This window comes from Pseudorasbora parva, chromosome 18, assembly GCF_024679245.1.
Source record: "Pseudorasbora parva isolate DD20220531a chromosome 18, ASM2467924v1, whole genome shotgun sequence".
Lineage (NCBI taxonomy): Eukaryota > Metazoa > Chordata > Actinopteri > Cypriniformes > Gobionidae > Pseudorasbora > Pseudorasbora parva.
Genome location: NC_090189.1, coordinates 27,748,389 through 27,762,033, shown reverse-complemented (window position 1 = coordinate 27,762,033; position 13,645 = coordinate 27,748,389). Strand labels below are relative to the sequence as shown.

The following is a 13,645-nucleotide window of genomic DNA, read 5'->3' as shown; positions in this document are numbered from 1 at the left end:
CGTGTGGAATGTATACTGAGATAATGCATATGCTACGCAGTTTTTCGGTAGGGTAGGTTGGGGGTGGGTGGTTCGTACCGGTTCGTACGTATAATATGCCATAAAGTGCGTATCATAAGCACACAACAAACCGTGTACCGCCAAAACTCATTTTGACATATTTCACAAGATTGCACACTTGTAGGCTACTATTTATACAAATTTCCGTGAGATCGTTCAACCGATCCTGCAGAAACAGCAAATTCTTGAGGTGTCTGCACAAAATTGACGCACTACAAACAATACCATTTATTACTTTAAAAGACAGCAGCATTTCCCAAAGTTTCAAACCCAAAGAAAAATAAAACTGGATTAAACTTGAAAGGTGTAACATGTTTACTTCCATGCAATCCAGCTAAAAGCAGGATTTTGAGGGATCTCATTCATACAGAAAAACAGAACAATTTTTTTTCAAGAAAAAAAATCTCATAATTCTTAGATAATGAAGTAATTAATTTAGAAAAACAGAGCAAAAACATTTTATTCAATAAAAATTATCTCATAATTCTGAGATAATTAAGTCATTAATTCAGGGAAACAGAGCAAAAAAATATTCATGAAAAATTATCTCTCTATTCTGAGATAATTAACTCGTTAATTTAGAAAAACAGAGTAAAAATTTTTCTCAAGTGAATGCAATAAGCTTCCGTATAAAAAAACAACCTTTCACACTAGTTAGTAAAGTTATTACAGTTACTGTTGCAGTTAAAACATGTAGGCCTATTGGTTTTAGTTTTCTGGATGGATGGATGGATGGATGGGTGGATGGATGGATGGATGGATGGATGGATGGATGGGTGGATAGATAGATAGATCTCAGTTATTTATTCATTTGAGCAAAAACATGACTTTGATCATTTATTAATTTGATGATGCAGACATTTATATTGCAGCACATTTCAACCCATACAATATTACTATACAGTCATTAAATAAAAATACGTTTTTTTGTTTCTTTTTTATTTTGTTGTAAGAAAGAGCACAGTTGAGCTGACAAATTTATTTTCCAGTATAGACAGAAATAAAATATTTGAAAGGGCTCTGTAATTTGCTAATTCATTTGGATCTAGTTGTGGTTTCTTAATGAGAGGTTTATGGGACATGACCTAGAGATAAAGACGGGTTAAAATATTGAGAAGAGGCTCTTCTGCTACAGGTAACACGCGCACACGCACACATGCACACACGCACACATGCACACACGCACGCACACGCACACGCACACGCACACACACACAAAATGTAAAAGAAAACGTGATTCATCAGGCCAGGCCACCTTCCATTGCTCCGTGATCCAGTTCTGATGCTCACATACCCACTGTTGGCACTTCTGGTGGTGGACAGGGGTCAGCATGGGCACCCTGACTGGTCTGTGGATATGCAGCCCCAAACGCAACCAATGTGATGCACTGTGTATTCTGACACCTTTCTATCAGAACCAGAATTAACTTCTTGAGCAATTTGAGCTACAGTAGCTCGTCTGTTTGACTGGACCACACGGGCCAGCCTTCGCTCCCCACGTGCATCAATGAGCCTTGGCCGCCCATGACACTGTCGCTGGTTCACCACTGTTCCTTCCCTGGACCACTTTTGTTAGATACTGACCACTGCAGACCGGGAACACCCCATGCGAGCTGCAGTTTTGGAGATGCTCTGACCCAGTCATCTAGCCATCACAATTTTGCCCTGGTCAAACTCGCTCAAATCTTTACGCTTGCCCATTTCCTGCTTTTTACACATCAACTTTGAGGACAAAATGTTCACTTGCTGCCTAATATATCCCACCCACTAAAAGGTGCCTTGATGAAGAGATAATCAGTGTTATTCACTTCACCTGTCATAATGTTATGCCTGATTGATGCATACGATATATATATTATGCTGTTCTTGAAAGTTTCCCAACATTAAATCACATCTAACAACTAGACAATTACACCATCCATAGGCTATAGCTTTAAAATATCTTCTGACATTTTTCTGTATGGCTTAATATTCCAAAGAGTAGAGACTACATTAAAATGACGAATGTCTTTTAGTACAGTACATGCATCTATATTGCATGTTCATGTACTAAAACAAATCACACAGGCCATAGCCTATATACTGTGGCCATACTACTAGTGTTCAGCCTTCCAAATGTAAATGAACAGTCTGTGGTTAATGTAGCGGCTCATTGGCAGTGTCAGAATGATGGAGTGTACAGCTCTGGCCAATATGCACTCTGCTTTGATGAGGAGTGTGTGAGGTGGAAGCAAGCCATGCTCACAGATGCCCTGTTGCTGACAGATTGAGATGCAGCTGTAGTTTATGTTTGTTATAAATATCAAACCAACCAGTGACACACATGTTTCAAGGGACAAGGATCAGCTGTAAGTTTGCAAATCCGTATGGAAAGAGGTTTCTTTTGGGAATATATTAGAATATAGAAAAAAATTCAGTGATATAAAAAAAGGTACAAAAGGCTTTTTGGTGCTCAAAGCCCTAGAATTTTGTATATATTGGTCTGTTTTCAAGAGATATTTCAAACTGTAATTGTTAATTATTCATAACCTTCATTCTTAACATAAAAGCTATTCTTTCATGTTAAAAAATACTGTTTACAAATCAGTGATTAATGAAAAAAATGTTCAGCAATAAAAAAAATAATTAAAGGTAGCCAATCCTCACTGATTTTTACATTCCATCAGTAAGAGCTGTATCCTAGGTGCCAGCCAAACTTAGCCCTGCCCAACATTTTTTTAGGTCTGGCGGTTCGGTCTGGCTTTGCTCCATAGAGGAGTAAAAAATGGTTCTAACAACCCGCGGAAAAAACGCAGACTTGGCAACACGGTGCAGTTGAACTCTGTTGACATTTGACAATGCGTTGCTTCGCTGCTCTGATTGGTTGTACGTCTATCCAATTGATGTCTTTCCTGGTTCGGTTGAAACACGCCCCATAATCACAGCCCAATGGAGCAGTTTCAGACTCATATTCTGACTAGAATTGAGTATGACCACGTCAGGCTATAAGAGCGGAGTGTGAAGGTTGAATTAGCAGAGCAATAGCTCAGCTGTACATAAAATATTGCAATCCACACAACATAATGGGAGACATATCAAAATTCAAAAGAGGACAGTTTGTTAGGACACGTCTCGCTGGCTAATCTGTTGCCTGGGGCATAGGCCCAGGTCTCAGATTAGCCAGCGAGACCATGACGCCGGTGTAGGTGGCTAGCTATAGGTATCTTTCAGTTGTGCGCCAATCCATGGGTTTTAGGGACTATGAAAGTGGTTTGTATTTTAGCAGTGTTCATTACACTCCACGGCTAACCTGCTCCGAGGCAGAGATCTTAAACTGAAATTGGACCAATCAGCTGTGAGCAGTCGCATATCTCTGATTAAATAAAGTCACTCCCTGAATTTCTCCAAATTAAAGGTTACTACATAGCAAATTATTTTTTAAGACAATATCGCCCAGCTTTTCACAAAGCGTATTTATAATAATAATTTTGTATGATTTAGATATTTATGTAATTATCATACCCTTAAAGCATTACATCATTTAATATCAAGCACTTAAATTAATATAAATATAGAGGTAATATAAATAAGCTTTAGAATCAGCAAATAAAGATACAAAAAAGACTGCATGTAGCTTTCTTGTTCAAATCTTTCTATCAACTACATATCAACTTTTACTTGCACTGACATAGCAAGAGTTTTTCTTTTAGTTGTCCTCTTCCACAGACAGCTCTTTTCTTCTTGCTGTGTAAATTTGTAATATTTTGAATTCTCGTAATATTCTGCAGAAGAGAAGTGGATCGCGCTGCTTCGCTACTTCCCCTCACGAGAAGTGAATCTTAGTTTCACAGCATGTGATTGGCTGTTCGTTACTGATGTCACACCTAAACTCAGGATCAAAGCTTCTGTTGACAGAGAAGGCTGATGATCAGCATCATGGTACCAACAAAGCCTGATATGATTGGTTTGGTTTTGTCAACTTGAAACTAATCCTGTAACCCTGAGTTTGTTGGGTACCAATTTGGTATGGGTCCCTGGACATGCCACCCCAGGATGGACCACATCTGATGCCCGGTAGACGTTGTACGCTTTTGGGCTGTCCAACCACTGCGATTTCTGTGGTCGTGGCTCCAACCGATTGTCCTACGTCATACAATGAGAGAAGTTTAAAGATAGCTGTTGTCACGGTCGTGCGAGCAAAGACAGCCTGCGATAATTTTCTGACAGTGTCAGAAATTTAACATGATCATCTCACAGTGTGTTTGCTGCTTTGACCTACATCTACTGACTAGCCAATATAAATTCAACATGGAATGGCGTATTAAACAACATCTTAAGTTCTAACAGCAAAAACGTAATACTCCTTACCTCAAGCTCCATTTGCAAAGTTGGCATGCCAAGTTGGCCTCTTTTCCCTAGCCATGACTGCATCCAGATTCTGCTCTTTCACTTCCTCCTCTTAAAAAACACAATTGCCAAATTGCGATTCATGCTGAATTTGTTTACCACTGGCGCATGGCTGATGCCGTTTTATTCTTTTACTAACTTGCGCCATAGCCTACAATTTAATGTCATCATCATACAGTCTACATACATATTCCTCATCAAGTTTATTAGATCCATGTTGTGCAGTGTTTTTTGTTGATTTGTAACATTGCTGAAATCACACAGTCTGTATTAACCTGGATTGTATAAGAAACTTAAAACAACAGTTGGTCAACTCTCCTGTTTCCACCAAAACTGTTTGTCTGGAGCCCATGGTCAGGTTGATATAGCCAAACCTTTGGTCACTTGTGTCAGTGCCAAATACCACTTTCATTGGTGCCAACCATGCAGATCTTAGGCTGTGGACAATGTAAAACATGTACTGTTCTCTGATGAGTCCACACAGCAAATGATTGAAAAATGAAACAAAAAAGATTCACTGATTGACGATTAGTGATGCATTAGTGATGAACACCAGTTAGTAAACAGCAGTTAACAAACAGATTCACTGAAGGAAAGAGTCACAATTTTTAGGTCACCATTATGGTGAGTAATAATGAGTTATAACAGTCAGACAAGCTAAAAAGAAAATGTGATCAGATAATCAAAAAAAAGAACTACTCTATCATTTAGATACGAAGAATCAGCATATAATCTCAACAACAATGACAATTAAAAAGTACAACAAAGCGCATTCTGGAGACACCAATCAAAACTCACCCATGGCTCCCAGCATGCATTGCAGCGTTACACAGTGTCCTAACTACCCGCGACGCGACACCGCAACACAAAATAAAGGTATCTTTTCCATGTTAATTTGAGTTTTTGTCCTAACCAGCCACGACGACGACACGCGATGAATCTATTTTAGAAATGGTTTCTATTTTTGTCATTCTAACTATATTGTCAGATAAAATGTCTGGAATTTCGCATGGTGACAGTCAGGCACACTGGGTATAATGCCCCAGTTCAACTGTGAACACACCCATAAAGGCAGCCGAGATTTAGCGCCTCCAAATGGGCCAACAATGCAATAGCGATTGTAACTGTACTATCATATGTCAAATTTATGGATCCATAACTTCAAAATGCTACAGTAAAAATGTCTGGAATTTGGCATGGTGACAGTCAAGCACACTGGGTATAATGTCCCAGTTTAACTTTGAACGCACCCATAAAGACCCCAGAAGTATAGCGACTCCAAATGGGCCAACAATGTAATAGACATTCTAACTGTATTTTCATATATGTCAAATTAATGGATCCATAACTTCAAAATGCTACAGTAAAAATGTCTGGAATGTTGTATGGTGACAGTCAGGCACACTGGGTATAATGTCCCAGTGCATTTGTGAACGCACCCATAAAGACCCCTGAGATATAGCGCCTCCAATGGTCCAACAATGCAATAGCCATTGTAACTGTATTTTCATATATGTCAAATTCATGGATCCATAACTTTAAAATGATACAGTAAAAATGTCTGGAATTTTGTATGGTGACAGTCAGGCAGACTGGGAATAATAGCCCAGTTCAACTTTGAACGCACCCACAAAAGTATCCAAGATATAGAGCCTCCAAATGGGCCAACAATGCAATAGCCAATCTAATTGTATTGTCATATATGTCAAATTCATGGATCCATAACTTCAAAATGCTAAAGTAAAAATGTCTGGAATTTTGCAGGGTGACAGTTTAGCACACTGGGTATAACGACCCAGTGCATTTGTAAAAGCACCCATAAAGACCCCTGAGATATAGCGCTTCCAATGTTCCAACAATGCAATAGCCATTCTAACTGTATTGTCATTAGTCAAATTAATGGATCCATAACTTTAAAATGATACAGTAAAAATATCTGGAATTTTGCATGGGGACAGTCAGGCACACTGGGTATAATAGCCCAGTTCAACTTTGAATGCACCCACAAAGGCATCTGAGATATAGCGCCTCCAAATGGGCCAACAATGCAATAGCCAATCTAATTGTATTGTCAAATTCATGGATCCATAACTTCAAAATGCTACAGTAAAAATGTCTGGAATGTTGTATGGTGACAGTCAAGCACACTGGGTATAATGCCCCAGTGCAACTTTGAACACACTCATAAAGACCCCTGAGATATAGCGCCTCCAATGGGCCAACAATGCAATAGTCATTGTAACTGTATTGTCATGTCAAATTCATGGATCCATAACTTCAAAATGCTACAGCAAAAATGTCTGGAATTCCGCATGGTGACAGTTAAGCACACTGGGTATAATGCCCCAGTTCTACTTTGAACGCACCCATAAAGGCAGCCGAGATATAGAGCCAAATGGGCCATGGCTGCCATTAATAAAAAGGCTCTTCTAACTATTGTCAAATTCGTTGGTCCATAAATTCATAACGTTACAGTAAAAAAAAAATAAAATATGAAGATATTCAATCACGATGGGTATAAAGCACCAGTGAATTTTTTTACTTCTCCAAATAGGTCCACAATGTGATGGCTCTTCTAACTGCATTGTCAGATTGGGTTCATAACATCAAAATGGTAACCATTTTGCCACCAGTAACCATTACAGATTACAAATTATAGTATTAACAAATACCATATATCCATTTAAGCAAATTTAGATAGCATTTTAAAGCAATGATAACATGATTATACATTTTGTATTTCTTCCATAATTTATGTTCTGGAGAGCTTGCAGGGGTAGGTATCATCTGGTGTTGGTTCATCTGAAGTCTTCGGAGCCTGGATCCAAGCTGGAGCTGGCATTAATCTCTAGTTACCTTACCTTTTATTGATTTATTAATGTATTCAAAGCATTCGAGTGCAATAATTGAAATGTAATTATATTGTATGAACATTTATATTTTCTTACAGTCATTTTAGCTGATATTTCTGTGTTAATTACCTTTTAAAATGGTTTATTATTCTTTTCTGAAAATAGACACAATAGTATCAGGGTCCCTAAAAGTGAATAAGAGAAAAACCACATGCATGGTCCCTAAATTGAGCTGATGGCAAGTACAACAATTAAATAATAGGCATACTGTAATTATATTGTATGTGCTTTACATACAATATATATATATTTAAATATGTTTACAGTCAATCTTCGCTAATATATTATTATTTTATTCTGAAAATGGACACAAAAGCAACCCAATCCCTTAAAAAGAGTGAAAAAGAGAAAAACCGCACGGCCCCTAAATTGAGCGTGAATAAGAAACCAAAGATGCAGAAGCGTCGTGTCTGCTAAGGTGGACCGGATAGCGTCAATAAGAAGCTGCGAATAAGAAGCTGGATTCAGCCTCGTCTACATCACAGTCACAGTGTAACGTTAGCCTACATTGTGACTAACGTTATATAAGCATGCAATACCGTTGATGAAAAAAGTCTAAAATGTAGGCTGAATGACAAACTTAAGCAGAACATCGCAAATGGAGATTGATAAATTGCAGCTTGCTTATTTATTGGTGTTTTCAGATCATCTGTGCGCGCGAGAGAGAGAGCTCGCGTGCATATGGTTGCCAGATTGGACATGTTTAGGCAAAAACCGGAGTGTATACAGGTTTCTTTTTACAGAAAAGCTCTGTTTGGGGGATTTAATTACTGAAATCTGGCGCCCGTACGAACGCGAGCTCTTTCTCGCGCGCGGATGATCTGAAAACACCAAATAAACAAGTAAGCTGTATTTTATCAATCTCCATTTGAGATGTTTTCCTCAGTTTCATTTAGTCGGTCTGTGTTGTTTCAGGACGGTCAGGACTCAGCCGTTTCGCTGAAAAACTGAACTGCTGTGTGCTGCTGAAATAAGCCAATCAGAGCAGAGCTTAACATTAATATTCATGAATCTTCCAAATAAGGCAAAAACAGAGCATTACATCCTAGGGACAATTTATAGGGTTGTAAATGGACCTGTAAAACTGTATCTGGACAAATCTTTCCCTTAAATAAGCCACATACCCTCTATGTAGATATCAGAGAATAATTTAACATATTGTTTCAAATCATTCTAGGGCACCTTTAACACTAGCATACAAATCTAGACGCACCCTAGCGGCAGCAAATCTAATCTGCCGCGAGTATCGTCTAGAAACTATAAGTACACTTCTGAGCTGTAAAAGCCAAACTCTGGTCAGACCAATCACATCGTGTATAGAGTCGGTGGGCAGGGCTTAACATAATAACGGCCGAGTTGCGCTTGTGTGCTTCTAGTAAACACAGAACGGTCTTCCCCATGAGAGTTACGGTGTGGAGAAGCCCCAAAGAGGCTCAATACCTGGACTGTTGCCGACAAGAGTGAAGCATGGGTTGGATCAGTGATGATTTAGGATGCAATAACATGGCATTCCCTACTGTGCTTGATGTCCGCATCACTGCCAAGGATTACTAAACCATTCTGGAGGACCACGTGCAACTAATGGTTCAAACATTGTACTCTGAATACACACAGTAAGATTTGTGACGCAACAGTTTGAAGAACATGAAAGTGAAGTTGAACATCTTCCATGGCCGGCACGGACATCAGATCTAAATATATTTGAGCCACTTTGGAGTATTATGGAGGAGCAAGTCAGAAAACCAGTTCTCCTCCACCAGCATCACAGTAACCTGGTCACAAGTCTGGAAAAGGAATGGCTCAAAATCCTTCTGGCCACTTTGAAGGACTTGCATCTGTCATTTCCAAGATTAATTAATGCTACATTTTCCCCAAAAGGAGGCCATACACTATACTAACACTTATATATTTCCATTTCATTGTCCAACCTCCATATATTTAGGCTAGATATTCCTTATATAACCTCTGAAGAGTCCAAGGGGCCTATCGCAGTATCAATATATAGTTATGAAAAATACTGTATATTTATATTTAATAAAAGAGGACAAATAATTAAAAAGACAGTGGTTTCTTTATTTGCAAATTAATCACAAAAATATTGGCTACCAACAATAAAAAATATTAACAACAGTAGGTTTGATTGTACAGTCCAGATGATTATTTCCTTACAGTTATTTTATTCTACCTATTGATACCCTAACATTATGATACAGAAAGCACAATATTGGCAGTGTGAAAGTCATTGGGACCCTATGCACGTTTTTTTGTGAGTGTGGTCGACGTATAAAAAAATCATAACTAGTTCATTCATATTTTATAATCTCTCTGTTCCATTCACTCAAAATAAACGGGTTCTGTACACTGCGACATAAATTTTATTATAAACATAATTTGTGCTTGGTGCAAAAACTTCCCATTTTACGAGGAAACACGATATTGCATTATTAGACGTCAGTTGTTGGCTTGGGAGCAGAAATACTAAATGATATCGAGGAAATGAACTTTACGTGCAGGATTATGAAGAATCCGAGAGCAGCATGTAAGGTGCATGATTCTGTACCGCAGACAGTTGTAAACTACTTATATATTTTAACCAAGACCCAGTAAAAGTTACTGGAAATACAAAAATGCTCTGTGGACCCAAAAGTCTTCCTGTGGACTGTCGCAAATCCTTTGTGTGAAGAGATATCCTGCCGCTTTACCGCTCCTTGGTCAACAACACAAATATTGTGCTTCTCAAGCATCATACTTTGAGGTCAATGAAGAAAATGAAGGGTTGTACAGTTTTTACAAATAAGATCTATATTATAGAAAATAAACGCTCTGAGATACTGTCGCTTCTCCAACTGTAATATTGCCAGGCCCCTTCCGTCCTATAGCAGGGAATATCAGGGGTGAATCATCAAACATAGTTCAATTTGTACTTTTTGGCGCCTTTTCATCGTGAAACGCTTGACCGAAGGATGCACTTGAATCGAAATGCTAAATGTCTAGAGAGGCACACAGCTGTTAGAGGAGACCGATATATGCTGCGGGAAGTGAGTCTGATATATTTGTGCCTGGAAGTATGGAAGAAAGTGCACAAAAACCTTTCAAAGACGAATGAAAAACAGAAGGGAACAAAATTAAATCCAATTAATTTTATGTTATACATAAAATTAGATTTGGGTTTGTTCCGTGACTTCTCATTTCAGCAGCAAGAGAAATGAAATCCGTTAGCGCAGTGGTTTAATTCGGCCCCAGCGAAGGGGTTACGGGGCTTTGTGGAGCTTTCCATGGATCGCCCTGCCTGCCATTGAAAAGGCATCGCGTCTATTATATAGCATCCTGAATCCTTGCTTACATTCATGGGGTGTAATTCATATGGTTCAGTAGCAGTCAACAGTTCCTACAGAACACAAGTCATATGAAATAACCTTTTAAAACGGTCTCTTGGCAGAGGAAATACATTCCAGGACACATTCTGATGACAACCCTGAATGAAAAGTGATTAGATGTAGTGATATGCTAAAACAATCACATAAAAATGGAAAAAAGGGTAAAAGATTCATAAAAAAAAAAAAAAAAAAAGATTAAAAAAAGGTGATAAAAGATAACTGGCGGGCAGGTTTTATGTATGACGATTAAAATGGCAATACCCTTAATGCTCCAGTGAGATTTGTGATATAATGCCAAAACAACACATGAGTCCAGTTCTCACAGGGACATTCATCATTCGAATTACGGTTAAAAAGATCAGCCCCTCGAGGCCGGTCAAAACACATCAGCTTGTATACGTCAGTGAATTTAACCGTAATTGGCCTGATAAAGTTGCATTAAGGCATACTGCACATATAATGGGCCAACAACATACCCACAATTTTTACAGTTTCATATTTACAGTCACATTGATTATGGATGTAGCTTATCTGTGTTTTAGTACCACAATTTATCACGCATTATTAAGCTGTCCTGTGGATTCGCAACTAATAGCCATAAATACATCGTAATGAAATTTCACCTTTAAATGTCACATTTTCAGCCCGGAGGGTGCAGCTGTAATTGATGGGCTCAATATCCTATGAAATAAAAAAACGTTTAAAACAGAAGAATGAAACTACAAGGCGAGGAGCCTTGTGTTGTGCAACACAACACATGAAATGAGTGTTAAAATAAGATTTAACCGAGAAAACAAAGAAAGTCTGACTTTAAGGTACCAACTCTTGGACTTGTTTATCTGTTGCGGACTTGTGTATGTCCCACAGCTCTGTCAAAAGAGATATGTGCCTCCTCTCCCATATTGCATGTTCATTTGTTCTGACACTACGTCTCCCTGGTACTTCAACACACCAGAGAAGTAGAATGTCTTTTGGAAGCCTCCCGTTGTGATTCCATGTTTGAGCCGAGATTTGTGGCAGGTGTACCCCAAGGCTATATCCTGGGCACGTCACTGTTCTCCAAAACGGAACAGAGCCACTAGCGCATCCAAGCCCATCTTTCTCTACATCTCCGTCTTGTCCTCTAGAAGCTCTGTTCTCTGAACCGAAGGTCCTCAAAGCCACTGGAGAAGACTTGACCGGCCGCGGCCGGCGGCTGACAGGGGTGGACAAGAGGGCGAGTCCTCTTAAGAGCAGAAGGAGGGGTGTCCGAGTCTGACCAGTGTGTCCCCACCCCCCTCCTCAGGTTACCTGCTGTGGAGTAGCTCCTCCCTGAGCCAGCTAGGCAACGGCTGTCCCATTTTGTACAGCAGCTTGGAGAGCTCAATGTTGTGCTCATGGTAATACTCTCTCAGGAAGGTCCGAGACTGTGGAGAAAGAGGATAGGGTCAGTTTATTTGTCAACATGTAATGTACATGTCATTCTAAAGCTATGTGTGGGCTTTTTTACACACGTACATTTGTTTTTGTGAATTGTGGGGACATTCCATAGGTGTAATGGTTGTACTGTACAAGGTGTAATAGGTGTACTGTACAAACTGTACATTCTATCCCCTTACACTGCTCCTGCACCTACCCATTACAGGAAACATTCTGCATTTTTTACTTCCACAAAAAAACTCATCTTTCTCATCTTCATCAAAACTTACTGATTTATAAGCATTCTGAAAAGTGGGGAAATGTCCTCATAAGTCACCCTCTCCTGTAATACCCATTTCATTATACACATATTTGTGTCCTTATATGTCACAAAAACAAGCACGCACGCATGCACCCACGCAACCCGTGAAGACCAATTACGAGCTATAGGAAAAACAAAGCAAAACATTTACATTTTGGTAGAAATTTTAGGTTTGCAAAAAAATTAATTAATCCCTAAACTTTGTGAATATTTATTGCAAATTCTTGGTGGCATTTTTAAACACATGCTGATGTAACCAAAGCAATCTCACTCATGCTGACTAACATAACCGAAGCGTGTGCACAAAGACGCGCCTCAGACAGTGCGTAATCCCGATATACATACAATCACAGAATTCTTCAGTCTTGGTGAGTATTCAAGCAAACATTATCTGTTATATCTTAAGTGAATATTTGGTTAACAGTTGTGGAAAAACATCTAATGTGTAACATTATATAAGAACTGTGCATTACAGTAGATCTTAAAGCTACACTGTGTGATATTTTCCCCCATCCAGCGGTGTAAAGCTGAAGCCCCATCCAGTGAATATTAGTTTCTGTTCCTCTCAATTTTGATTTCGTTTCAACTCCTACGGTGGCCAATTTAGTCCAAGATTAACACGGCAATCCCCCTCTTCACATTCGACACGGTGCCATCGAGTGTTAAAGCGTGAAAGGCGAAGCTTGAATTTACGGGTATGTCCCTCTTTGGCTAATGTACTTTCAAGATGGAGGAGCAACATGGCGAACCGCCATCCGAACCCTCACCCATATGTATTTTTAATGGCATATTATAAACTTACGAGAATACTTTATTACTTGAAAGAAGTAAATATACATTAATGAGCACATATATTTTTAAAAAAAGAACTAAGTGTTTTTAGCTAAGAATAAACTAAAAAAGTTACACAGTGAAGCTTTAATATAAAGGCTGTCTGTCTGAATGTTAATCAAACAATTGTGATATCATGGGAAAAAAGTTGAATATATATTTTGCCTATGGATATGGGGATTGACTCCGTTTTGCCAGATTTTGTGTTATTACCAAGGATTTTAATGTATGGTTGCTAGGTGATTATGTTTTGGAACCTTCAGAAAACGTTATCTTGAAAACTGACTTTGCTGATTCTATCAACTTAAAGGTATAGTCCTTTTTGTGGTCTAATTCCAACAAATTATTTTTTTAATAGA

General features: G+C 38.8%; 1 protein-coding gene across 3 annotated transcripts in view; it reads right to left on the bottom strand.

The window, feature by feature from the left end:
- Positions 1–9,410: 9,410 nt before the first annotated feature.
- The window catches only part of ndst1b (N-deacetylase/N-sulfotransferase (heparan glucosaminyl) 1b), a 124,645-nt gene continuing 120,410 nt past the window's right edge, over positions 9,411–13,645 (bottom strand). For all 3 annotated transcript variants that reach the window (XM_067424750.1, XM_067424748.1, XM_067424749.1), the window contains one exon: positions 9,411–12,141. In XM_067424750.1, coding sequence (XP_067280851.1) covers positions 12,022–12,141 — 120 coding nt within the window. In that variant the 3' untranslated portion in view covers positions 9,411–12,021. The remainder of the gene's footprint in view (positions 12,142–13,645) is intronic.